The 24,325-nt window shown below is 41.4% G+C and overlaps 3 protein-coding genes across 6 annotated transcripts in view; 1 reads left to right on the top strand and 2 right to left on the bottom strand.

Annotated features, from left to right (window-relative positions):
- The window catches only part of hlcs (holocarboxylase synthetase (biotin-(proprionyl-CoA-carboxylase (ATP-hydrolysing)) ligase)), a 28,956-nt gene extending 14,970 nt beyond the window's left edge, over positions 1–13,986 (bottom strand). The window contains exons 1-8 of one of the 2 annotated variants that reach the window (XM_051686167.1): positions 13,713–13,986; positions 13,355–13,495; positions 12,709–12,871; positions 11,639–12,615; positions 11,087–11,260; positions 5,227–5,332; positions 3,646–3,731; positions 357–625 (exon numbers count right to left, since the gene is read on the bottom strand). In XM_051686167.1, the coding sequence (XP_051542127.1) occupies positions 357–625; positions 3,646–3,731; positions 5,227–5,332; positions 11,087–11,260; positions 11,639–12,615; positions 12,709–12,871; positions 13,355–13,495; positions 13,713–13,925 (2,129 nt within the window). In that variant the 5' untranslated portion in view covers positions 13,926–13,986. The remainder of the gene's footprint in view (positions 1–356; positions 626–3,645; positions 3,732–5,226; positions 5,333–11,086; positions 11,261–11,638; positions 12,616–12,708; positions 12,872–13,354; positions 13,496–13,712) is intronic. The other variant, XM_051686168.1, reaches the window with a different exon arrangement.
- A 789-nt stretch (positions 13,987–14,775) lies between these two features.
- On the bottom strand, positions 14,776–21,510 carry LOC127433886 (phosphatidylinositol N-acetylglucosaminyltransferase subunit P-like). Of its 2 annotated transcripts, XM_051686198.1 has the most exons (5): positions 21,417–21,510; positions 21,194–21,266; positions 21,026–21,098; positions 20,829–20,947; positions 14,776–17,333 (listed from the first exon to the last, which is right to left on the bottom strand). In XM_051686198.1, exons 1-5 carry the CDS (start codon positions 21,420–21,422, stop codon positions 17,227–17,229), a joined length of 378 nt encoding a protein of 125 aa, XP_051542158.1. In that variant the 5' UTR covers positions 21,423–21,510; the 3' UTR covers positions 14,776–17,226. The 2 variants fall into 2 exon arrangements, with proteins under 2 accessions (XP_051542158.1, XP_051542157.1); XM_051686197.1 differs by having other exon boundaries at positions 21,194–21,504.
- A 1,433-nt stretch (positions 21,511–22,943) lies between these two features.
- The window catches only part of LOC127433872 (E3 ubiquitin-protein ligase TTC3-like), a 39,434-nt gene continuing 38,052 nt past the window's right edge, over positions 22,944–24,325 (top strand). For both annotated transcript variants that reach the window (XM_051686166.1, XM_051686164.1), the window contains exons 1-4: positions 22,944–23,044; positions 23,538–23,601; positions 23,681–23,723; positions 23,795–23,954. In XM_051686166.1, the coding sequence (XP_051542126.1) occupies positions 23,539–23,601; positions 23,681–23,723; positions 23,795–23,954 (266 nt within the window). In that variant the 5' untranslated portion in view covers positions 22,944–23,044; position 23,538. The remainder of the gene's footprint in view (positions 23,045–23,537; positions 23,602–23,680; positions 23,724–23,794; positions 23,955–24,325) is intronic.

The raw sequence follows: 24,325 nt of genomic DNA, 5'->3' as shown, positions 1-24,325 counted from the left end.
GCCACCCCCGCACACACACACACACACACACACACACACGGCGGCATCAGCAAAAACCATCAATATAAACACAAGACTACAGGCACATGTTACGTGTTTTATGACAACATTAAATGGATAGTTCAGACAAAATTGAAAGATCTGTCATCATTTACTCAACATGTCGTTCCTCAGTCACCATTCACTTTTAATGTATGGAAACAATGTGTGTGAATATTGACAGAGTAACATTCTGCCTCACAGCTCCTGTTGTGTTCCATAGAAGAAAGAAAGTCATACGGATTTGGAACAACATGAGGATGAGTAAATGATGACAGAATTTGTTTGGGTTGAACTATCGCTGTAACTGTACGTACCCCTCCAGCAGGTCCATTGTGGTGGTGGTGACGTCAGCGTAAATGACGGTTTGGCCCAGTCGTTGAGTTTGTAGGTTTTGTTTGTACGTCTGCAGACTGAAATGTTCTGAGAAGTTCTGTGGCGGGTCGGTGTATAATGCCCGCTCACCGTCAGCTAGATCTGGTGGTTCCTCTCCACCCCAGATGACCCTGAGACTGCCCGTCTGAGTCCTCAAAACACCACCGGAGCCGGACACCTGCCCTCGCAACCACGGCAGGAAACGGCCTTCCTGTAAGAGACACAAACCACATCGTCACGCCAGTGGAAAACGATTACATGTAGTCATTTTTAATCAATAACTCATGTCATTTACACACTGTTTTGTTTAAAAGTTATGGGCTGCTTGTTTTGCTCTGTGGTTTAGAAAAATTGTCTGTTTTATTGGCAGCACTGTGGAAATCAGAGGAAAGTGACCGTGTATCGGCCTCCTGTATTCTGTTAAAGAGACGTGGCGCTCCTTAATTAAACACGGTGATCAGCGAGCATGGCTAATCAATTACACCACATGTTGGCTGCGTTACAACTTCTGCTCTGTGAGGTCTAAAACAGTCTGATTCAACAAATAAGACAATTTAGGAACTCTTTCCTGGATAAATGTATTCATTTTGAAGAATATGTTGCCCATCACATAAGAGCAGACATTGAATTAAGACAAAAAGTTATGCATATTAAAACACTCAAAACTGTATTCTAGCACATCAGTTGAGACTGTTGACATCTGTTAAAATCAGGGATGCAAACTCATGAAAGGTGTGAAAGTCATAGCAGATGTTCCAGAGTTATATTTTCAGTTGATGTTTCTTGTTGTATTTAAAGCTTCTATATGTGTGTTTAAGCTTAAAGTATTCCTTTTAAGTGATTATAAGTCAAATGTAGATATTTTTACCAATCAACTTTTAAAAATTAGTTGACAAGCTAGCAAATTAAGCAGAAAAGCTTAGAGAATAGAAATATAATTACAAGAAATAACAATGATTGAGAGGCAGCAGCAGAAATGTGTTACAGATTTAATTGAAGTTTTAGTCTTTAGTTCTAACAAAATCAATGGGAGATTTTTTTCAAGTTTAAAAAACACACACAAAGCTATCAGATAATTAATTAATTTATAATTTTCTTTATTTATCACACATTATACATATACGGTGAAATTCTTCTTTTTCACATATCCCAGCTAGGCTGGGGTCAGAGTGCAGGGTCAGCCATGATACGGCACCCCTGGAGCAGATAGGGTTAAGGGCCTTGCTCAAGGGCCCAACAGTGGCATCTTGGCAGTGCTGGGGCTTGAACCCCCGACCTTCTGATCAGTAACCCAGAGCCTTAACCGCTGAGCTACCACTGCCCTTCAAAAGGCTGAAATTATTTAAAAATGTTTGAATGTAGTCTGTATGATGAAGCGGTTCAAACTGAACAAAGTGTTTAATTTTTAGAGTTACAGGATCAGAACAAACTCTAAGCTGAATGTTTGAGGAATATCAATAAAACACTGTAATTGAATTAAAAATGTTCAGAGAAATGATGTTTGTCTGTTTTCTTCAGTGTGATCAACACTTCTGGATGACTCTGAGCACTTCCTGTGTGTCTATCTTGTGCAGTAACACTGAGAAAGTGTATGTTTACTGCAGCAAATAAAGATTCAGACAGCAGCAGTTCAGTGTCAAAGAAAAACACTAAGGCTTCTTGTTAAAAAAGTTAAAGAATTCATACATTTTTGATGTAAAAATATGATCATGACACACGATTTCAGAAACACAAAGAAAGCAGTGTTACTGCAGATAAATGTGTGCACAGGCCACATTCTGCATTTGATACAACAAAAGAGACAAAAACGCTTCACTATAGCACCTGATGCTCCTTTAATAACATTATTATCAGCTGAGAGGACAGACGCTTCATCAATTACACCAGACACTCAATCATAACACAGCACATAATACAGTCCCAGAGGAGCAGTTAACATGTTTACTAACACACACACACACACACACACACACACACAGACAGACAAACACACAGTTGATTAGGCAGCAATGAGCTGAGTGAAGCTCCAATAGAAAACCGATAGAATGAAACACACACACACACACACACACACACACACACACACACACACACCAGTCAAATACAGTCACACACACATACAGTCACACAGTCAAACACACACAGTCTCACACACACACACACACAGTTGATTAGGCAGCAATGAGCTGAGTGAAGCTCCAATAGAAAACCGATATAATGAAACATACACACACACACACACACCAGTCAAATACAGTCACACAGTCACACACACACACACACACACATACAGTCACACACACACAGTCACACACACACACACAGTTGATTAGGCAGCAATGAGCTGAATGAAGCTCCAATAGAAAACCGATATAATGAAACACACGCACACACACACACACACACACACACACACACACGTGTCACACACACACACACACACACACACACACACACAGTTGATTAGGCAGTGATGAGCTGAATGAAGCTCCAATAGAAACCCGACAGAACAAAAGACACACGATCTTAAGAAGTTTCAGTCCGTCTGGTGTCTCCACACACGCGGTTTCTTCTCTCTTCAAAACCCGTCTCTTAATCTCTGTAATGAGGATGCGGGAGATGGTGATTCCAACTCAGGAATGTCACTTTTATAGAAACAAAATAAACACATTCACTTAAAGCACAACGATGAAGCTTTAGCTCAAACACTCAAAAGGTTGAAAACATGGCAGCAGCTAACATACAATCAGCTTCTCAGCTGGGCTCTCTCTCTCGACTGCCGCTGTCTCCTCTCTTTAAAAGCCCCAATCACTCACTGAAACACAAGACAGGTGATAAGCACAGGTGGAAATCATTCACCTCTCATCTCCCCTGCTTCACTTTCCAAAGCACGGTGCTCGGCCATGCCTCTGCGACCACATACCCCCACCGCCCGACTCAGGCTGGGGACCCGTCCAGCCTGCCACAGACTCCCCCCCTCCCCCCACCTCACTCAGAGAGAGGAAATCTGCGCCCCCGGCCTGTGGACCACCACGAATTTAAAAGGCTGAAGTGCCAGATACCAACGAGCGATCCGCGCATTAGTATACTTCATGCGGTGGAGCTTTTGGAGCGGGACGTGGTATGAACAGAGGGTGAAGGCCCTCCCAAGCACATAGTACTGGAGAGTAAGGACACCCACTTGATGGCCAGACACTCTTTTTCTATTGTGCTGTACCTAGTCTCTCTTACCGGGAGCTTTCGGCTAATGTACAGCACGGGGCGCTCCTCCCCCTCCACTACCTGGGACAACCCAATCCCCTGTCCAATGCAGCCGTCTGTAAGACAAAAGGGAGAGAGAAGTCAGTGGAATGCACAGAGTGCGGCTTTTACTTGTAAGAAAGCCTCCTGGCACAGCTCCGTCCACTGGACCGGGTCTGGAGCTCCCTTTTTAGCGAGATCAGTCAGCAGGCTGGTGACGACCGAATAATTAGGCACAAACCTCCGATAATAGCCAGCCAACCCCAGGAACTGTCTCACCCCCTTTTTGGAATTGGGCCTCAGACAAGCTGTAATAGCTGCTGTCTTATCATTTTGGGGACGCACTTGTCCATGACCCAAGTGGAAGCCCAGATACCGTACGTCCACCCACCCAATTACACACTTCTTCGGATATGCCGTTAGTCCCGCCCGCCTCAGCAACCTCAGGAAACCCGTTAAATGCTGGATGTGCCACTGCCAATCGCTGCTATAGATGATGATATCATCCAGATAGGCAGCTGCATATGCAGTGTGTGGGCAAAAGACTTTGGGTTGAAGGATATCTAATGTTTAGTATCCCTATCTTTATATGATGTTTATCTTCAGTTTGTTTGTTTTGTTCAAGTGTGACCTTAATTACATTTTTTGTAAATGATTTAGTGAGGGGTTTTTGTTTGGTAGTTCGGGGAACAGACACAGTCTCTATATGATATCTAGGTGATACAGTCTCTATGTGTTGTAGTTTATGTGACCTGTGTGACATCTCAAGGCAGCTAGCAGATGTTCGTATTAACTAGTTTGTCTGCTTACTGACCTGGGCCCCAGTTAGTCAAATATTATCACAATAAGACTATGAGCCAAATTGCTAGAGAGGAGAGTGGCACCTTACCTGGAGGGATGGAGTCCGTCTCTCTTTAGCAGGTCAGGTCTACCCCAAAAACTCTTCCAATTGTCTATAAATCCTATGCTATTCTCCAGCCACCACTCAAACATCCAGCCATTCAGTGACACTAATCTACTATAAACCTCATCACCATGATGAGCAGGGAGGGGGGCAAAGCATATTACAGTGTCTGACATTGTTTTTGCAGTTCACACAACTCTTTAACATTATCTTTAGTGCTCTCTGACTGGCGAAGCCGGACATCGCTAGTGCCGACATGAATAACAATTTTAGAAAATCTGTTTCTAAGGCCCTTTCAACATGATTCTCAGCATCACTGAGTGGAGAGAATCGATTGGAAACCCTAACAGGAACGGGAGAGTGGGGTCGCTTTGCTGAGAGAGTATGCCGCCGTGACATCACCCAAACACCTTGCTGTGGGGGTTCAACAGCCGGAACCAAAGTGTGCGTGTTGCTCGCTGTTCTACCCGCATCCGAAACAGTATCTACAGGCTTCTCTCTCACTGACCTCAACTAGCATTCGGATGCGGGTCTCTCACTCATTAACCTTCTCTGTCAGCCTGACGAATTCTTACATTTATCACATGTGAATCCCACACTGCTGACAGACGAAGCTATAGTAAACATGTGGCATGTAATACAGGAAACAATAACATGCTGTGACTTACTGCAATTGTTTGTTTTTGTTGGTTGTTCCTGAGCGCCGAGGGTTTGAGATCGATGTGAATCCCTCACGCAATTGTTTGTTGTTATGGTTGTTCTTGATAAGCGGTGCTTTGAGATCGATGCAATAATCCATGTAACACAGAGGAGAAAAATGGGTGCATGCTGTGAAATGCACACAGTTTAATCGTGATAAAAATAGAAAGCGGATGCACGTGGAAAAATGCACACAGTTGAATCGCGATAAGAGAATAATGCGGGGGAAAATCTGATGCGCGCTGAAAAATGACAGATATTAAAGATTAAAAGCTGAAAACAGATAAATAAGCAATGCTAAAAAAGCTAGCAGGCTATAAACACAGACTCGAGCTAGGCGCCAGCAGCAACAGGAAATGTGACACAGGCCAAGAATAACAGCGTCCTCAGGATTCATGGGACCTGAGAACACAGAGAATTCTTCTTGCAACCTGGCAACCTCCAGAGACGGTGAGAGGTGGTCTCCACAGGGAACCGGGGTGACTCAATTGGTGATTTTTAAATTCACCTCCAGACCAAGCTCCTCCCTCTCCAGGACCACTGTCGCCAAAGTCAAGGGGACCACCTCTCTCCATAGTTTTATGAGGTTGAGGTGGTAAATCTGATGTGCTCTGTCTCTATCCATACACGTAACCTCATAATCGACTTCCCCGACTTGCCATGTGACCTCAAAGGGCCCTTGCCACTTTGTGGGTAATTTAGAGCGTGATGTGGGTAGTAATACAAGGACTTTATCTCCCCATGTAAAGTCCCCTTGTTTGATGTTCTTAAGCCTGTAACAAATTCTCCTGTGATAGCTGCCCCAATGTGTGGAGTTTTGCTCTCAGGTCAAGCACGTATTGAATTTCATTTTTGCTGTTTGAAGGTCCCTCCTCCCAATTTTCTCTCATGACATCTCAGGCACCGTGAGGCTAACGCCCACACAAAAACTTCAAATGGAGTCGAAATTCTCTGAGTTGGTTACAAGAATCGGGGACATCGAGAAACGCACCGATTATCTGGAGTCATCGGAGAGGGAATTAGCTGCTAATCCACTAGCGACCAAAGTAGATTTGGAACACATTCGGGAAAAGTTGGAAGACCTTGAGAATAGTATTTGGCGAAACAATTGTCCGAATTGTTGGAATTCCTGAGCATGAGGAAGGCCGAGATATGGTAAAACTCCTAGATGAGCTCTTCCCGAGTCTGCTCGAAATAACAGGCCATAAGCTGGAAATCGATCGAGCGAGCTCACAGGGTCCCGGTTCGGAGATCCATTGAGGGAGACAGGCCCCGATCAATTCTGGCCAAATTTCTGAGATCATCTGATAAAGATCTCATGTTACGCGAGGCGAGGAGTAAAGGAAAGCTTTCTTGGAAGAACCACAATATCGACGAGAGAAACATGATTGATTCAAGGAATGCAAGAAACTCTTACATCAACGGAAGGTCGCTTTTGCACTGATGTTCCCAGCCAAATTGATAATAGATACTAAGGATGGCCGCAAAATATTTACATGCCCACAGCAAGCATTGTCCTTCATAAAAACATTGGAGTAAGGCATTTGGTGATTTTCATGTTGCTGCTGAGTGGACCGACTCACTGAACATACACTTGAATGTCTGAGGAAACTGGGCACTTTTTTTTTCTTTTTGTGCTTGTTCCACCTAGCGGCTGGAGTTTGTTTTGTGGAATAACACTCCTTCAGGACAGTGTGGGGGTGAATCTGCACGTTCTTTGTGTTTATGCCTCCTATTGGCTTGAGTATTCTTTGCAGGAAATTGGAAGGATTAGGTCATCTGTGGCACTCATGCCGGCTTACTGAACATTCGTTTGACCGTCCGAGGAAACTGAACAGGTTTTTCTTTTATTTTTGCATTGGTTCTGCTACAGGCTGGAGTTTGTTTTGTGAAGGATCTCACCTTCGGGGCAGTAATGCGAAGAAATCTACACAATCGTTGTGTTTGTTCTGCCTATTGGCTGGAGTTTGTATTATGGATTTCTTCTGTTATGTAATTCTGTCTCACAAAATTGGTATAGAAGCACCGGACTTGAGCAATCTGATGGCAAAGTTGTCGCAGGGACTCTCGTAGGCATACATGGACTGTTTGAGCTTAAACGGATGGACGCCGGTTGGCGCTGTCGTGTGTGGGGTTAATGCGCACGTTTTTCTTTTTCTGTTTGTTTGTTTCGGGGGGAAGTTCGGGGTTTGACTGTTGCACTAATGTTGGAATGTGGTCTTTAAAATTTTATTTTTGACACACAATCTATTTTTTGTAAATAGATTGCCTGGAAGCGCTGACGATGTTGCTCGGGGTTCCAGCTGACCCGCTGTAGAATGGCCTGCTTCAGATCCTGGTACTCCAGCAGGTTGGTCACCAGCAGTTGTTGGGCCGCATGCTGAGCCTCCCCCGACAAAAGAGGCAGCAGGCAGACCGCCAACTGTGTCTGGGGCCAGCCCAACCCCGCAGCGGCCAGCTCGAACAGCTCAATGAAGGCTTCGGGGTCATCCTGGAGACCCATCTCAGCCAGGGTGATCTGAGGTGGGGGTCCCGTGGCCGGAGTCGCTGCTGGAGTACCACGCAGCAGCAAGCTCTGGAACACCAACTGGTCCTCCGCCTGGGCTTGCAGGAGCACCTCGAAACATTGCTCCTGTTCCACTCGAAGCTCCAGGAGGGCCTGGTGTTGAGTCTGGTGGATGCCAGTGAGGGTCTTGATGATGTCCGCCAACGGCGAGGACTCCATGACGATGTACCTCCCTAAATCCTAGGTTTCGGCACCAGTGCAATGAGGTTCAAGGAATGATGAAGCAGGAGACAGCAATTAAATTAAAACTCAGGAATGTCACTTTTTAATTATCAAAATAAACACGTTCGCTTAAAGCGCAACGGTGAAGCTTTAGTTCAAACACTCAAAAGGTTGAAAACATGGCAGCAGCCAACATACAAGCAGCTTCTCAGCTGGACTCTCTCTCTCGACTGCTGCTAAGCACAGGTGGAAATCATTCACCACTCATCTCCCCTGCTTCACTCTCCAAAGCATGGCGTACGGCCACGCCTCTGCCTCCGCCTCCATAATCTCTTACATACATTTCCACACGACCTCATCAGGGTGTTTGTTGGGGTTAAATGTCACGCTGGAGTGAAAAAAAAACCTTCAAAATAATATTTCAGCAAACATCTCTCGAAAATGCCATTCATTAGCTGTCATAATCACGATTTGTAAATGATCTACACGCATGAATCTGTCAGTTTGCCGTTCAAGGTTCACATACAACCGCTTAAATAGAAAACTAAATGAACTGACGTCAGTATTAAAAGATACGCCACTATTACTACAATATATTTAAATATGGGTAATTTCATATATTTAAAAAAAAATTTGTCTAAATATAAGTTTAAATAATATAGGGGCCTGGGTAGCTCAGCGAGTATTGACGCTGACTTCCACCCCTGGAGTCGCGAGTTTGAATCCAAGGCGTGCTGAGTGACTCCAGCCAGGTCTCCTAAGCAACCAAATTGGCCCGGTTGCTAGGGAGGATAGAGTCACATGGGGTAACCTCCTCATGGTCGCTATAATGTTGTCCTCGCTCTCGGTGGGGCGCGTGAAGAGTTGTACATGGATGCTGCGGTGGACGGCGTGAAGACTCCATGTGCTATGTCTCCGCAGTAATGAGCTCAACAAATCACGTGATAAGATGCGCGGATTGACGGTCTCAGACGCGGAGGCAATTGAGATTCGTCCTCCGCCACCCGGATCGAGGCGAGTCACTATACCACCACGAGGACTTGGAGCGCATTGGGATTTGGGCATTCCAAATTGGGGAGAAAAAAAAGGTTTAAATAATATAGATTGCAATGCACAATAATAATGTATTTATTATTATGAGAACAAGTTGTGACAGCGAAAGACTGACACCTAATGGCCATAAAAGAGAATTACAGCTCATTACTGCTCACTGGAGTGCCTTACAAGTGTGTGACTTTAAATGACAAATAATCTTTTATCTTTTTTAAAACAAACTATTCAAAACAAAACACTATAGTTTATTAGTGTCAAACTTACACTGGCTTGACTAACAACTAGTTGTTTATACAGCTCATATCCACTGAACTCAGAATATGGTTTTCAGGCCTACAGCAAAAGAACTGCATTTCTCACTCCACAACTGACAACTGTATTCAGCTGATGAGTGAACACACACAGAAACCCAAGCAATAACAACACAAACAACAAGAAAATATCAATGAGAGACCTGCAGACAATACAGAACACAGTAAAATGACAGTTTCTATGAGCCATCATTTTATTTTTAACATGAGAGAAACAAAATTAATTTAATTTGCATTTTAAATGTCTCTGTAAATGAACTTTAAAAGGGTGCATTTAAATGTTCAGGTCACACACACATGTAAAACATCTGCTGTTCTCATGCATGTTAATAATTGTTTACAGTTCAGCTCCTGAGAGAAGATCAAAACTCTTCTGACACAGACTGAGTGAAGACAATTACACTAGAAACATGAACTTACTGTGATGTGACATCTGAGGTGTTACACTCTCATCTCTTTATATTCATTAAGAAATATAATGGCTAAACAGATCAACATATTCATCCCATCAAAACTCATATTCATACTCTTATGATGAATGTATAAGATGTATTATTATTATAGAATTTCAGATATTTTGATGCATACAGTTTATGGTAGCTGACATGAAATTTCAAGCAGTTTAGTAGATATATGTCAGGTATTATTCATGAAGATTTTATGAGCTCATATTAATTGCGAGACTACATGGAATATTTGTACTTTTAAAAATTAATTAAATGGTCACACACAAGCAGAGTTTCCGCTAAGAAATTTTGGTGCCGGCTCACCGGACATTTTGGTTTGCCGGACATACTGGAAAAAATCCGATCATCTAATTTCGGTTTTTATTTTGCAATGTAAACACGATGGGCTATGCATAATAATGCGATGCAGGCTAATTTATGACACATTCAAGTCAACTGAACGATAAACGTTTGTTCATTATAACTGCTTTTTCATTAACAAAAATCAAAAAATTAGCAAATTAAAGTCTAATTAAAAAAAACATTCAACAATCGGGCAAAAATAAACTAAACGGCAATTTGCCACATATCTTTTCATTTATAAATAAATATTAAAACAACAAATCGTTTGGTTATGTCATATAATTTCTCTTGGCTAATTTCTTTGGCTCTTTTTTTTTAAATGACTATTTTCGTCTGATTTTTCATGGCGCAAAAGCGTTTTGCTGCCAAAGTGAAGTCAAATGTGTCCAGTGTTTCTCGACAACTTGAGATTCACATAAACCTGGTGTCCATCTCTCCAGAAGACGGCAACGCAAGGTTTTAATGTGATTCTGAAGTGAGAAGCTTCACAGCGGGTATGCAAGATGGGAATAACACAGGCTGCTTATGTTAATGTGCGGGATAGTCGTGGATTAGAACTACGCAAGCTTCGAGAAAGTTTAACCCTCCGTGGCAGTGAAGCGCTGTTATCAATGCATGGCGTCACACTGTACACTTGTGTCATCAATACAAGGGGTAATATTTTCACCGCAGTTGTGTCCAACAATGTTTGAATTTGTCAGACATTAGGATATTTTAACGGTCAAAACCCGGTAATTACCGGCTAACGGAAACTCTGCACACACGAGCATTTCAAATGGACAAACCCTGATTAGTTACAGCACCTAAAATCTTGATGTGGAATACCTATATTAATATATCATTTTATCAAAGCCATGTATTTCTGTATGTAAATGTTAAATAGTTGTACTGGGGTCACTTTAGGGCAGGTAACGGAGTAAGTGCTCACCTGGTGTATGTGGAGCAGGTAAAGAGGACTGTGGGGCGGCACCTGACTCAGTTCACAGCTCAAACCAAGAGACATCAGGATCTCTGTCAGAACCTCATAGCGGCGAGCATTACTCATCTTCAGCTCAGAGAAACCATGAGTGACATCAGCGTCTGGAGCCGTTTCCAAACGCACCTGACAGACCACAAACACCAGAGAATCATCACAGTTTCTCCAACACTCGTTCTGTCTGCCATTGATCTGACAAACTGATAGTCAGGCTGTTAGGGATGCTCAAAACAAAAAAAGCAATGTTTAGATACACCGCAGACTCACAGTGTTACACTCCTCAGGATGTCAACAAATATAAACTTAAAATGTTAAACTTCGTTAATCAAATTCACAAAGTATCATCTTGCACTAGATTAGATGATCTCGGACATGTAAACTAATGTTAGTCTAGACACAGTAACTGGTGAACAACAGCTGTTATTATATTGTGTGCTTTAGCTCGGCTGGAACACTCTATTGACCAATCAGCATCAAGGACCGGAACCATGTGCTTTATAATACCTGACAGAGTACGGCCTCGCCACTGTCCGCTCCGTGAGTCACTCGAACGATCGCCATGTGCTTCTCGTCCTCCGTGCTGATCTCCCCCCAGAGCTCCACCTCGCCACCTCCACCGTCCTGTGGATCCCGCACATACACGCTTCCGCTCGCCAGCACGCTCAGCCGCAGCTCCGTGCTGTCCGATTTGGTGAAGTTCAGCGTGCAGATCTGATTCTTCTGGGTGTCTCTGCGCTGCAGCGTGAGTCCGGCAGGACAGAGCGAAGACGACAGGCCCAACAATTTCCCGCCCTGGCTCAGGTAGGACAGGAAGCGCAGCTGCAGCTGCGGCGTGAGTGTCTGGTCGGTGGCGAGCACCAGCAGCAGAGCATTCTCCAACCAGGGCTCACTCAGCGCCTGCTGCGGCCGCAGGGGATAGATGGCGTAGCTGTCCGTATCGATGCATTCGGCCAGCAGCGAGCGCACCTTCTGGAACTGCTCCTCGCAGCCACCTGTGAACACCAGCACATTGGGCGGTTTCCCGCTCTCGTTCACCCTCCTGCTGTGAACTGAGATACCGCCGCCCTCCTCGTCCACGGCGGTGAAGTCGTCCGGGAGGTCCGGTATGTTCTCCACGGAGGCGAACTTCACCGACAGGATGGTGCTGTTCTCCAGTTCCAGACACTCGTGGCAGCTGGACAGATGCAGGTGATGTCCGTCCATGTGGTGGTGTTCGGACGTGTCCTCCTGCAGGTCACGTGAGGGTCTGCGTTCCACTCCGCAACTCTGCGTGTCCGAGTCCCGCCGGACGGACAGATGTGAGGCGCTCTTTCTCGGGAGAGTAGAATATAAAATGTCTCGTGCTTCTCTCTCTGACACAGACTCCTGGGATAAAACAATCGCTGTCGGCTCACTGAGATGTTTTGACTCGAGTTTTCTGCTGCGGTCTGATCGCTGTCGTTCCAACAATTCTTTAAGAGCCGATTCTCTGAGTGACACAGCTGGGAAAAATAAACAAACACTTGAATCAGCATGAATATCAACCGGTGTGATGTTGTCATCTACAGTGAGAAAAGCATTTCGTTTCAACTAACAAACTATTTTTTCAGGTTTGAGCCCATTTTCCATCTGAAGACGATCTTCCAAAAGTGCCACTCCGAGTCGGCTGAAGTTTTCCACACTGGCTTCAGCTACGGCTCTATACGGCTGCCCGGGACTGAACGCCAACGGAAGACAATAATCAGACCACTTCAGCACCTGAACCACACACACGAACACAATGACAGATACAGCGATGCAAATAAGAAAGAATAATATCTGTTTAAACTTTGGCATGATTTCTTTAATGATGTCAGTGATAGCAGACAGTTGAGGAAGGTCAATGTAAGATATTTTAATATTTGATCGAGAGGATTATGTCATTACAGAGCTAGAACACGTCACATGATACAAACAAACACTATAGAAAATATGTAAACCTGGAGGTTATCACAGTCACAATTATGTAATCACTGAAACAATACTCCCAAATTAATCCATATCAAATTGAGAACTTGTAATTGGGAAATCAGTGCTGATCGCAGTCCTTCTAAAGACAATTTTAAACACTGACGTGAGACGAGTGAAGAGTCGTTTACACTGGCTATTGGTGATTTTCTGCAGTCAACATTTAACATACATTCAACATCTCTCTCTGCTTTGTGAACCAACAGAAGAGATTGTGAGTAGACTGAATCATACTTTATCAGTTCTGTGAGGAGAGCATCCAGATCTTTGCTCTGATGTGGCCTCTATGATGAAGGCGATGTTTTCTGGCTGTGGAGTACAAACCAGCGAAGAGTCCAAACACAGTGTCCATTTACTGAGGTCATCATCACACACCTGCCAATGACACACACACACACACACACACACACACACACACACACACACACACACAGAGAGAGAGAGAGAGAGAGAGAGAAACTGATCCACAGATGCAGCCGTGAATCATAACAGTTTAATATCATGAGAGCATACACTGTTCATTCTGAAGTGTTTGTGGCCCCTGCAGAGCTGTTCATTCAGTGATGATGCACATGAACCTGTGATGTGTCACCTGCGGCTCAGTGATGTAAAGGACTTTATTGCCCCGCTTCAGGAACGGTGAGTCCTCGTTTGGGCTGTTTGTGGGCTGTTCGGGGTTCTTCAGAGAACAGAAAGTAAAGCTGCTCTGGCCGCCGCTCAGTCTATATAACACGCTGCGGATCACACCGCTGTAATATCTCTGGAATCGCACCCACAGATACATGTAACACAGAGTTATGAGCATCTTTCATTGCGGAGCCGCGAGTCTCCTGCATCACACAGCTGCTGCCATGTTTCCTTTCCTATTGATGAACTGCAGACTCCGCCTCTTCCGGTTCCGTCACTACCATAAAAGGAACGGGGCGGAGCTTAGAGGGGTCTAAACGGCTTCTAAATCAGAATTGTGCTGTTTTAACTGTACACCACTTTTGAAATTATACTTTCAATACAAATTATAGTTTTTCAGCGTCAGGCGTAAATTATTGCCCAGACTACTACTGAAGCGTCGCATTAGACAGTCACGTGTTACGTGTAACTTTTCTCAGCGCTCTTAAAGATGGACCAAACACAGCCGTTTGTGGTTACTGGTTAAAGTTTTGTTGTTGTTATTGTTGTTATTTTAAAGGATTTCCATTTGTATATAATAGACTAATTATTGCAATTAATAAATTAGATATGTCATTTTAAAAGATTAGGCTTTGCGTTTGCTCACCTAATTTGTTCCTATTAAGTGAAGAATGTTTATTATTTTGTATATTTCTTACCGCTCTGGTCAGGACAAACAGTGTTGTGAGGAATAATAATATAATAATATTATTATAAATAATAGTGTGACAAAAGAGAGCAGACATTTGGTTTTAGATGTAGTATGTATGCAGCTTTTACAATCAAAATAACATATCGAAATAATTTCCCTAATGAATAAGACCGTCTCTCATTTTTTTTTTTGTCTTTCTTTGTTTTTTTTTTTTATCTATTGTCAATGACTTTTATGTATATACACTTACATTTATACAATTGTTAACCTTTTTTGCATTCCCAATAAAAAAATAAAAAATAAAAAAATGAAACGAGACAGCCTCGATGACGTTTTTGTGTACTCCACCCTTTATTAAAGGAATATTTCACCCAAACATTTCTAACCCTCACATCATTTATTCACCCTCATGCCATTCCAGATGTGTATGACTTTCTGTCTTATGCAGAACACAAATAAAGATTTTTAGAAGAATATTTCAGCTCAGTCGGTCAGAACTTTGAAGCTCCAAAAAGCACATAAAGGCAGCATACAAAATATCCATAAGACCCCAGTGTTTAATCCATGTCTTCAGAAGTGATATGATAGGTGTGTGTGAGAAACAGATCAATATTTCAAGCATTTTTTACTATAAATTCTTCTCCCTGCCCAGTAGGTGATTATATTCAAGACGAATGTGAATCGTCTAAAACAAAAGAAGAATGTTAAAGTGGAGATTTATAGTAAAAACAGGACTGATTTATTGATCTGTTTCTCACCCACACCTTTAATAGATTATGTAAAATTACAATGCACATTTTTGCATAATTTATAGAATTGGAAACTAAATAAATTTTCCTTCCAGAGATGGTATTATGTAGAACTCGAGGTGTTTAAATATTCCATAAAATACATCAATAATTATGATCTAAAAAAAATAATTATAAGAGTTAAGTAAAAATACAGAAAGAAAAAAATCGCAATGAAAAATACACAAAATATTACAATCACCTAAAAACATGAAAACATAAAGTACATAACTCAGTGATCAAAGTGAAACTAAAGAACTTCCGTCACTGAGTGAATCCAGTTTGTTCCAAAATTCCTGAGTGATCCAGTCTTTACACACACAGGACAATGAGGGAGGTCACAACAGTGGTGGAGTCATGGTCACAGGTTAAACTTGACACCGACCTGTTTACTAATGAGGGTTATCTAGAAGCAGTGATCACCTGTCCACAGGTACAGACACGAGCACGGGCAGGTGGGCTGCACAGACTGATTGAAGAGTCGCTGTGAAGTCTGAGAGATGAGCAGATAAACAGATGACCGTTTCACTTCTAGACGGAGGTCACAGTCTGACCCCAAAAAATCGGATTCAGTTTCATGAGGAGTTTGAGAATAAGACATTTTTCAGCTTTATTTTATTGTTTCAAAAGCACAACAACAGAGATAACCTTGGAGGAGCTTGGCGAGGTAATTAAGGCCTTGCCTACAGGCAAGGCTCTGGGGCCAGACGGCTTTGCCGCTGAGTTTTTTAGATCTTATGCTACAGAACTGGCTCCACTTTTGTTAGAAGTTTATACGGAATCATTAAAGAATGGAAAGCTTCCACCAACCATGACGCAAGCCCAGATCAGTCTGATTCTTAAAAAGGACACCCCTGGGAGGGGTGATTACTGCTTTTGGAAAAGGTCATGAGGCATCAGTGTATTACTCCCTGTTAATTCAGAGTCTGGGGGACGGAGCTTTAACTTCAATCAAGAGATTATGGGAGAAAGATTTAAACTTGGTATTGGAGGAGGGAGTGTGGGCTAGGATTATAAAAAAACGTCAAGTCTGCATCGAGAGATGCAAGGGTGCGTCTGATGCAATTCAAGATTTTACATAGATTCTATTGGACTCCCTCTAGATTGTATAGGCTCGGTCTTAAAACACACTCACCTGCTGGCGATGCCAATCAGAGGATGAAGACACAACCCATGTTTTGTGGTGGTGTGTTAAGATCCAAGAATTTTGGTTCAGAGTTTTATGTGCGATGTATTGGGCACTCAAATTTCATTTTGCCCCAGACTCTCTATTTTAGGCGATGGGGAGGTCATTAATATAAAAAACTGTGTCCTAACCAGTGTTATGATTGGCAGACAGATTGTTTTAAGGGGATGGAAGTCAGCTGCAGCACACTCATTTCAAGAGTGGAGCACGGAGATGGGTTGGATGGCCACTTTCGAGGAACTGTTATGTAGAAGGCTGGGGAACTTGGATTCGTTTGATGGGAAATGGGGCAGCTATTTGGCGTTCTTGGAGGGCTCTCGGGGAGGGGCAGTGGAGATAGCAGTATAGTTTTAAATGTGTGTGATTATTATTTTTATTTTTTTTTGTATGTATACTCATGTGTGACCACAGGGAAGTTGTTGGGGGTCAGGGTGGGGTTGGGGATTGTGAGGGGGAGGGGGAGGGGTAATAGTGGGGGTTAAATGTTGATTCTGTGAATATATGTTTTGCTATTCTTTGTTAATTGTATGAATCAATAAAAATTGTTAATCAAAAACAAAAGCACAACAACATCCACAACCTGAACTGGTCTGTCTCAGTAGTGTATATCAGTGTCAGAGGTCATTCTGTGCACAATCATGATAACAAACACACAGTTCATCAGAGAGTCAAATCTCAGTCCTGCCACAGCAGCTGATGGATCTAATCATCTCGACTCTGAACAAACGGCAAACGTATGCAACTCATGATAGAATGTGATACGCTTCCTATGAAGGGCACTAGACAATCATATTGAGTGTGTGGTCTCATCACATCAATAGAGGTAAAACAGACGGTTTATTTCACTGATCGAGAAATCTTGCAATCTGGGAATCGCTCCGTCCTGACACTCTTCTAAACGCTGACTCTTGGCGAAGTGATCTAAAAGTAAGAAAAAGGAAATGAGCCACAACCAGTAAACAAACAAGATATAATATTGTCCAATTTTAAAAAAAAGTTTTAAATGGCCTGAGAATATTTAGAAACTAAATGAGTGGCTTATAGACACAAACGAACAGTTTGTCAGAAAAACAACTTACATTAACATTAAGACTTGCACTGTAGTGTGTGTCATAGCAACTACTTTTATGATCTTTAATGGTGCTTTTTGTCCTTTTTGGAGCTGGACAGCCCACAGTCAACGTATGTTTTTTTTTTTTTGTATGGAAGAGAGCAGCATGAAAATTCTGCTGAACATCTACTTTAATGTTCAGTGGAAGAAAGAAAGCCATATATATTCATTTTGGGCACATTATCTCTTTAAAATGGTGTGAATCACAGCAATAACAAAGACCTTGTGTACAAAGAAAGGAATAATTCGTTGTATAGTGATATTTCTGAATGTGATTTTTCCACCTGTGCTGTTTTATTAACATTGATATTTCAGGATGCCGATGTGATGTGTTCACCTGTGATGTTTATTAACAAAGATATTTCTGGATGTGATGTGTTCACCTGTGATGTTTATTAACAGTGATATTTGTGGATGTGAATGTGATGTGTTAACCTGAGATGTTTATTAACAGTGATATTGGTGGATGTGAATGTGATGTGTTCACCTGTGATGTTTATTAACGGTGATATTTATAGATGTGAATGTGATGTGTTCACTTGTGATGTTTATTAACAGTGATATTTGTGGATGTGAATGTGATGTGTTCACCTTTGGTGTTTATTAACAGTGATATTTGTGGATGTGAATATGATGTGTTCACCTGTGATGTTTATTAACAGTGATATTTGTGGATGTGGATGTGATGTGTTCACCTGTGATGTTTATTAACAGTGATATTTGTGGATGTGAATGTGATGTGTTAACCTGAGATGTTTATTAACAGTGATATTGGTGGATGTGAATGTGATGTGTTCACCTGTGATGTTTATTAACGGTGATATTTATAGATGTGAATGTGATGTGTTCACTTGTGATGTTTATTAACAGTGATATTTGTGGATGTGAATGTGATGTGTTCACCTTTGGTGTTTATTAACAGTGATATTTGTGGATGTGAATATGATGTGTTCACCTGTGATGTTTATTAACAGTGATATTTGTGGATGTGGATGTGATGTGTTCACCTATGATGTTTATTAACAAAGATATTTCTGGATGTGAATGTGATGTGTTCACCTTTGGTGTTTATTTACAGTGATATTTCTGGATGTGAATGTGATGTGTTCAACTGTAATGTTTGTTAACAGTGATATTTGTGTATGTGAATGTGATGTGTTCATCTGTAATGTTTGTTAACATTGATATTTCTGGATGTGAATGTGATGTGTTCACCTGTGATGTTTATTAACAGTGATATTTCTGGATGTGATGTGTTCACCTGTGATGTTTATTAACAGTGATATTTGTGGATGTGGATGTGATGTGTTCACCTGTGATGTTTATTAACAGTGATATTGGTGGATGTGATGTGTTCATCTGTGATGTTTATTAACAGTGATATTTGTGGATGTGAATGTGATGTGTTAACCTGAGATGTTTATTAACAGTGATATTGGTGGATGTGAATGTGATGTGTTCACCTGTGATGTTTATTAACGGTGATATTTATAGATGTGAATGTGATGTGTTCACTTGTGATGTTTATTAACAGTGATATTTGTGGATGTGAATGTGATGTGTTCACCTTTGGTGTTTATTAACAGTGATATTTGTGGATGTGAATATGATGTGTTCACCTATGATGTTTATTAACAAAGATATTTCTGGATGTGAATGTGATGTGTTCACCTTTGGTGTTTATTTACAGTGATATTTCTGGATGTGAATGTGATGTGTTCAACTGTAATGTTTGTTAACAGTGATATTTGTGTATGTGAATGTGATGTGTTCATCTGTAATGTTTGTTAACATTGATATTTCTGGATGTGAATGTGATGTGTTCACCTGTGATGTTTATTAACAGTGATATTTCTGGATGTGATGTGTTCACCTGTGATGTTTATTAACTGTGATATTTGTGGATGTGATGTGCTAACCTGTGATGTTTATTAACAGTGATATTTCTGGATGTGAATGTGATGTGTTCACCTGTGATGTTTATTAACAGTAATATTTATAGATGTGAATGTTATGTGTTCACCTGTGATGTTTATTAACAGTGATATTTCTGGATGTGATGTGTTCACCTGTGATGTTTATTAACAGTGATATTTATAGATGTGAATGTAATGTGTTCACCTGTGATGTTTATTAACAGTGATATTTCTGGATGTGATGTGTTCACTTGTGATGTTTATTAACAGTAATATTTGTGGATGTGGATGTGATGTGTTCACCTGTGATGTTTATTAACAGTGATATTTCTGGATGTGAATGTGATGTGTTCACCTGTGATGTTTATTAACAGTGATATTTCTGGATGTGAATGTGATGTGTTCACCTGTGATGTTTATTAACAGTGATATTTCTGGATGTGAATGTGATGTGTTCACCTGTGATGTTTATTAACAGTGATATTTGTGGATGTGGATGTGATGTGTTCACCTGTGATGTTTATTAACGGTGATATTTATAGATGTGAATGTGATGTGTTCACTTGTGATGTTTATTAACAGTGATATTTGTGGATGTGGATGTGATGTGTTCACCTTTGGTGTTTATTAACAGTGATATTTGTGGATGTGGATGTGATGTGTTCACCTGTGATGTTTATTAACAGTGATATTTATGGATGTGAATGTGATGTGTTCACTTGTGATGTTTATTAACAGTGATATTTGTGGATGTGAATGTGATGTGTTCACCTGTGATGTTTATTAACAGTGATATTTGTGGATGTGGATGTGATGTGTTCACCTGTGATGTTTATTAACAGTGATATTTGTGGATGTGAATGTGATGTGTTCACCTGTGATGTTTATTAACAGTGATATTTGTGGATGTGATGTGTTCACCTGTGATGTTTATTAACGGTGATATTTATAGATGTGAATGTGATGTGTTCACTTGTGATGTTTATTAACAGTGATATTTGTGGATGTGGATGTGATGTGTTCACCTTTGGTGTTTATTAACAGTGATATTTGTGGATGTGGATGTGATGTGTTCACCTGTGATGTTTATTAACAGTGATATTTGTGGATGTGGATGTGATGTGTTCACCTGTGATGTTTATTAACAGTGATATTTATGGATGTGAATGTGATGTGTTCACTTGTGATGTTTATTAACAGTGATATTTGTGGATGTGAATGTGATGTGTTCACCTGTGATGTTTATTAACAGTGATATTTGTGGATGTGGATGTGATGTGTTCACCTGTGATGTTTATTAACAGTGATATTTGTGGATGTGAATGTGATGTGTTCACCTGTGATGTTTATTAACAACGATATTTCTGTATGTGAATGTGATGTGTTCACCTGTGATGTTGTCCACTGAAGCGAGTGGAGCAGTGTTAATCAGATTCACACCAAACAGCAGCACAAAACATGTGATTATAGTGACCAGCAGGTAAATAGAAGCAGCCAGAGCCCAGTATCTGAAAATAAATCAACACAGTGTGTTCAGTATAATGTGTATAAAGTTTCTCCTGAACACTGAAAACACTTTCACTCACTTCCGAGGCCAGTAAGTCAGTCCAACTGAATGAAGCCAAACATCAGGAACAAAAGCCCACACTAAATACAGCACTAATGAGGGGATATGAACAATAACACAGTTATATCATTAATAAAATACACTGATTACTGAACATTTAATAAGAGCTGATGATGGTGAAACTCACAGAAAGCTAACTGAGATCCCAGAAACAACACAAAGCCGTAGACCGCTCTCTCGGGAAGAGGAAACGGAGAATTCTTCACCATCATCAACAAATGCACAAACAAACAAACACACATTTACCTGTATTAACACTTTATTAACAAATACACAGATCTAATGCTGCTTTTTCTCAACAAACACTAAACTAACACTCCTGCCCCATCACACGTCACACTGATACCTGCCTTCATTTCTTATTGAACGCTAAAAACTTCGATAAAATGTATATTATATACTATTATAAATGTCACACTCGTCTTCTCTGTTTCTTCATTTATTAACGCGCGCAGCTCTCTGCTGCCATCCAGCGGACTGGACAAACACACACACACACACACACACACACACACACACACACACACACACACACAAACACACAAACACACACACACACACACTCACTCACATACATACAAACACACACACAAACTAACACACACACACACAGGCACGCACGCACACACACACACAAAAACACACACACACACACACACACACACAAACACACACACACTCACTCACACACACACTCACTCACACACATACAAACACACACACAAACTAACACACACACACAGGCACGCACACACACACAAACATAAACACACACACACACACACACACACACACTCACACACACACACACACAAAAACACACACACACTCACTCACACACATACAAACACACACACAAACTAACACACACACACAGGCACGCACGCACACACAAACACAAACACACACACACACACACACACACACACACCCACGCACACACAAACACAAACACACTCACACACTCACTACACACACACACACACACACACACACACACACATACACACCCACACACAAACAAACACACACAAACACACACACACACACAATACATACACACATATAATATAATTTGTAGTGTTTGTTTATTCAACAAGCCCCAGCACCGCCAAGATGCCACTGTTGGGCCCTTGAGCAAGGCCCTTGACCCTGTCTGCTCCAGGGACGCTGTATCATGGCTGACCCTGCACTCTGACCCCAGCTTAGCTGGGATATGTGAAAAAGAAGAATTTCACTGTATATGTGCAAAATGTATAATGTGTGATAAATTAAGAAAATTAATTATAATTAAAAAAAAAAAAATTATAAAATTATATATGTGTGCGTTATTCAGCAGGAGAACGGCAGAGGGCGCTGATGTGTGCGTTATTCAGCAGGAGAACGGCAGAGGGCGCTGATGTGTGCGTTATTCAGCAGGAGAACGGCAGAGGGCGCTGATGTGTGCGTTATTCAGCAGGAGAACGGCAGAGGGCGCTGATGTGGGCGTTATTCAGCAGGAGAACGGCAGAGGGCGCTGATGTGGGCGTTATTCAGCATGAGAACAGCAGAGGGCGCTAATGTGTGCGTTATTCAGCAGGAGAACGGCAGAGGGCGCTGACGTGTGAGTTATTCAGCAGGAGAACGGCAGAGGGCGCTGATGTGTGCGTTATTCAGCAGGAGAACGGCAGAGGGCGCTGATGTGTGCGTTATTCAGCAGGAGAACGGCAGAGGGCGCTAATGTGTGAGTTATTCAGCAGGAGAACGGCAGAGGGCGCTAATGTGTGCGTTATTCAGCAGGAGAACGGCAGAGGGCGCTGACGTGTGAGTTATTCAGCAGGAGAACGGCAGAGGGCGCTGATGTGTGCGTTATTCAGCAGGAGAACGGCAGAGACTCTTATTCGGGTTCTTTATGTGCTTCAGTTCACGTGTGAAGTCTAACAGCAGGAAACAGGAAATATTCAAACACATCTGCAAACGGCGCTTTATCTCATAACAGGTTTGTAGTGAACATTATCAAGCTTCTTAATGGTTCAGTTGGATGTTTTAAAGGAATAATTGCTCTCTGAGGTGTTTGTTAAAGCAACATTTATTTGTTTTAGGATGTGTGTGATGTCGGGCCAGAGACTCTCCTCGTGAAACTTGTCCATAAAGTTGACATGTTTCTGATTAATCATTAAACATTTACATTTTAAATTTATACAATAATTAATCTTTAGATTTGATTAATCCGTGTTATTAATGCACACAACAGGATAAACGAATAAATTCGAGAGTATAGATTGTAACGAGTGTCTGTTAAAGTCTGTTTTAAGTAAAAAACTGTTAAATATCCAATATTGATACGCTACGCAGTCGATATAGTAATATTAACTTTTTATTGAAAAAAATGATGCAGTCATTTATGAATGTGTTATTAAGATACTGATGAAACTACATTTAAAACAGCTGTTTATATTACTGTATATATTAATGATGTTTGTGTTTAACAGAATGTCAGACACAGAAGACTCTGATCTGGAGGAAGGAGATGTGATGAGACACAAGAATAAGATTGTGAGTGGAAACTTGTTTAGACACATGAGAAAAGTGCTGACTGTATATACTGTACTGAATCATTGTGTTCTTCATTCAGGTGTGTCAGAGTCAGTATCCTTATATTCACGTGGAACCACCAGGTGAGTCTCTGTAATCATGTGACCAATGATGAATATATCATTTACTTTGTAATTCTCTATTTTATTCATAGATGTCATATATGAGAGGTGGGCCAAGATAAAGCCAGAGATTAAAAAACTGTTTTGTCACATGATGCACGTGTCCGTGTTTTGGTGGCCCATTCTGTTGAGACAGCAGGAGAGTCACTCATCCACCTTCTGGGCCATAGAGATGGGCTTCCTCGACCCAAAGTTAGTCTGTTATCTTTATATTATTGTTCTGAAGAAAGAGTTGAACATATTAAGGTAGAGTAGTTCACCCCAAAATGTAAATTCAGTCATTGTTTACTCACCCCTGTGTTGTTATAACACTATATGACTTTCTTTCTTTTTCTGAACACAAAGGGAGAAATTGTGAATAAATGTTGTGCTCAGTGATGTCATACAATGGCAGTTTATGGTGACCACCTCTTCAAGCTTCAAAAGAACACAAAAGTATAATTCAGAAGTCTATTGAGAAAAAGATAGAAAGTCATATAGTGTTATAACAACACAGGGGTGAGTAAACAATGACTGAATTTACATTTTGGGGTGAACTTTCACTTTAAAGATTAATCAACAAT

Source organism: Myxocyprinus asiaticus, chromosome 43 (genome assembly GCF_019703515.2).
Source record: "Myxocyprinus asiaticus isolate MX2 ecotype Aquarium Trade chromosome 43, UBuf_Myxa_2, whole genome shotgun sequence".
Classification (NCBI taxonomy): domain Eukaryota; kingdom Metazoa; phylum Chordata; class Actinopteri; order Cypriniformes; family Catostomidae; genus Myxocyprinus; species Myxocyprinus asiaticus.
The sequence above is the reverse complement of the archived record's forward strand: the minus strand, read 5'-3'. Positions and strand labels throughout refer to the sequence as shown.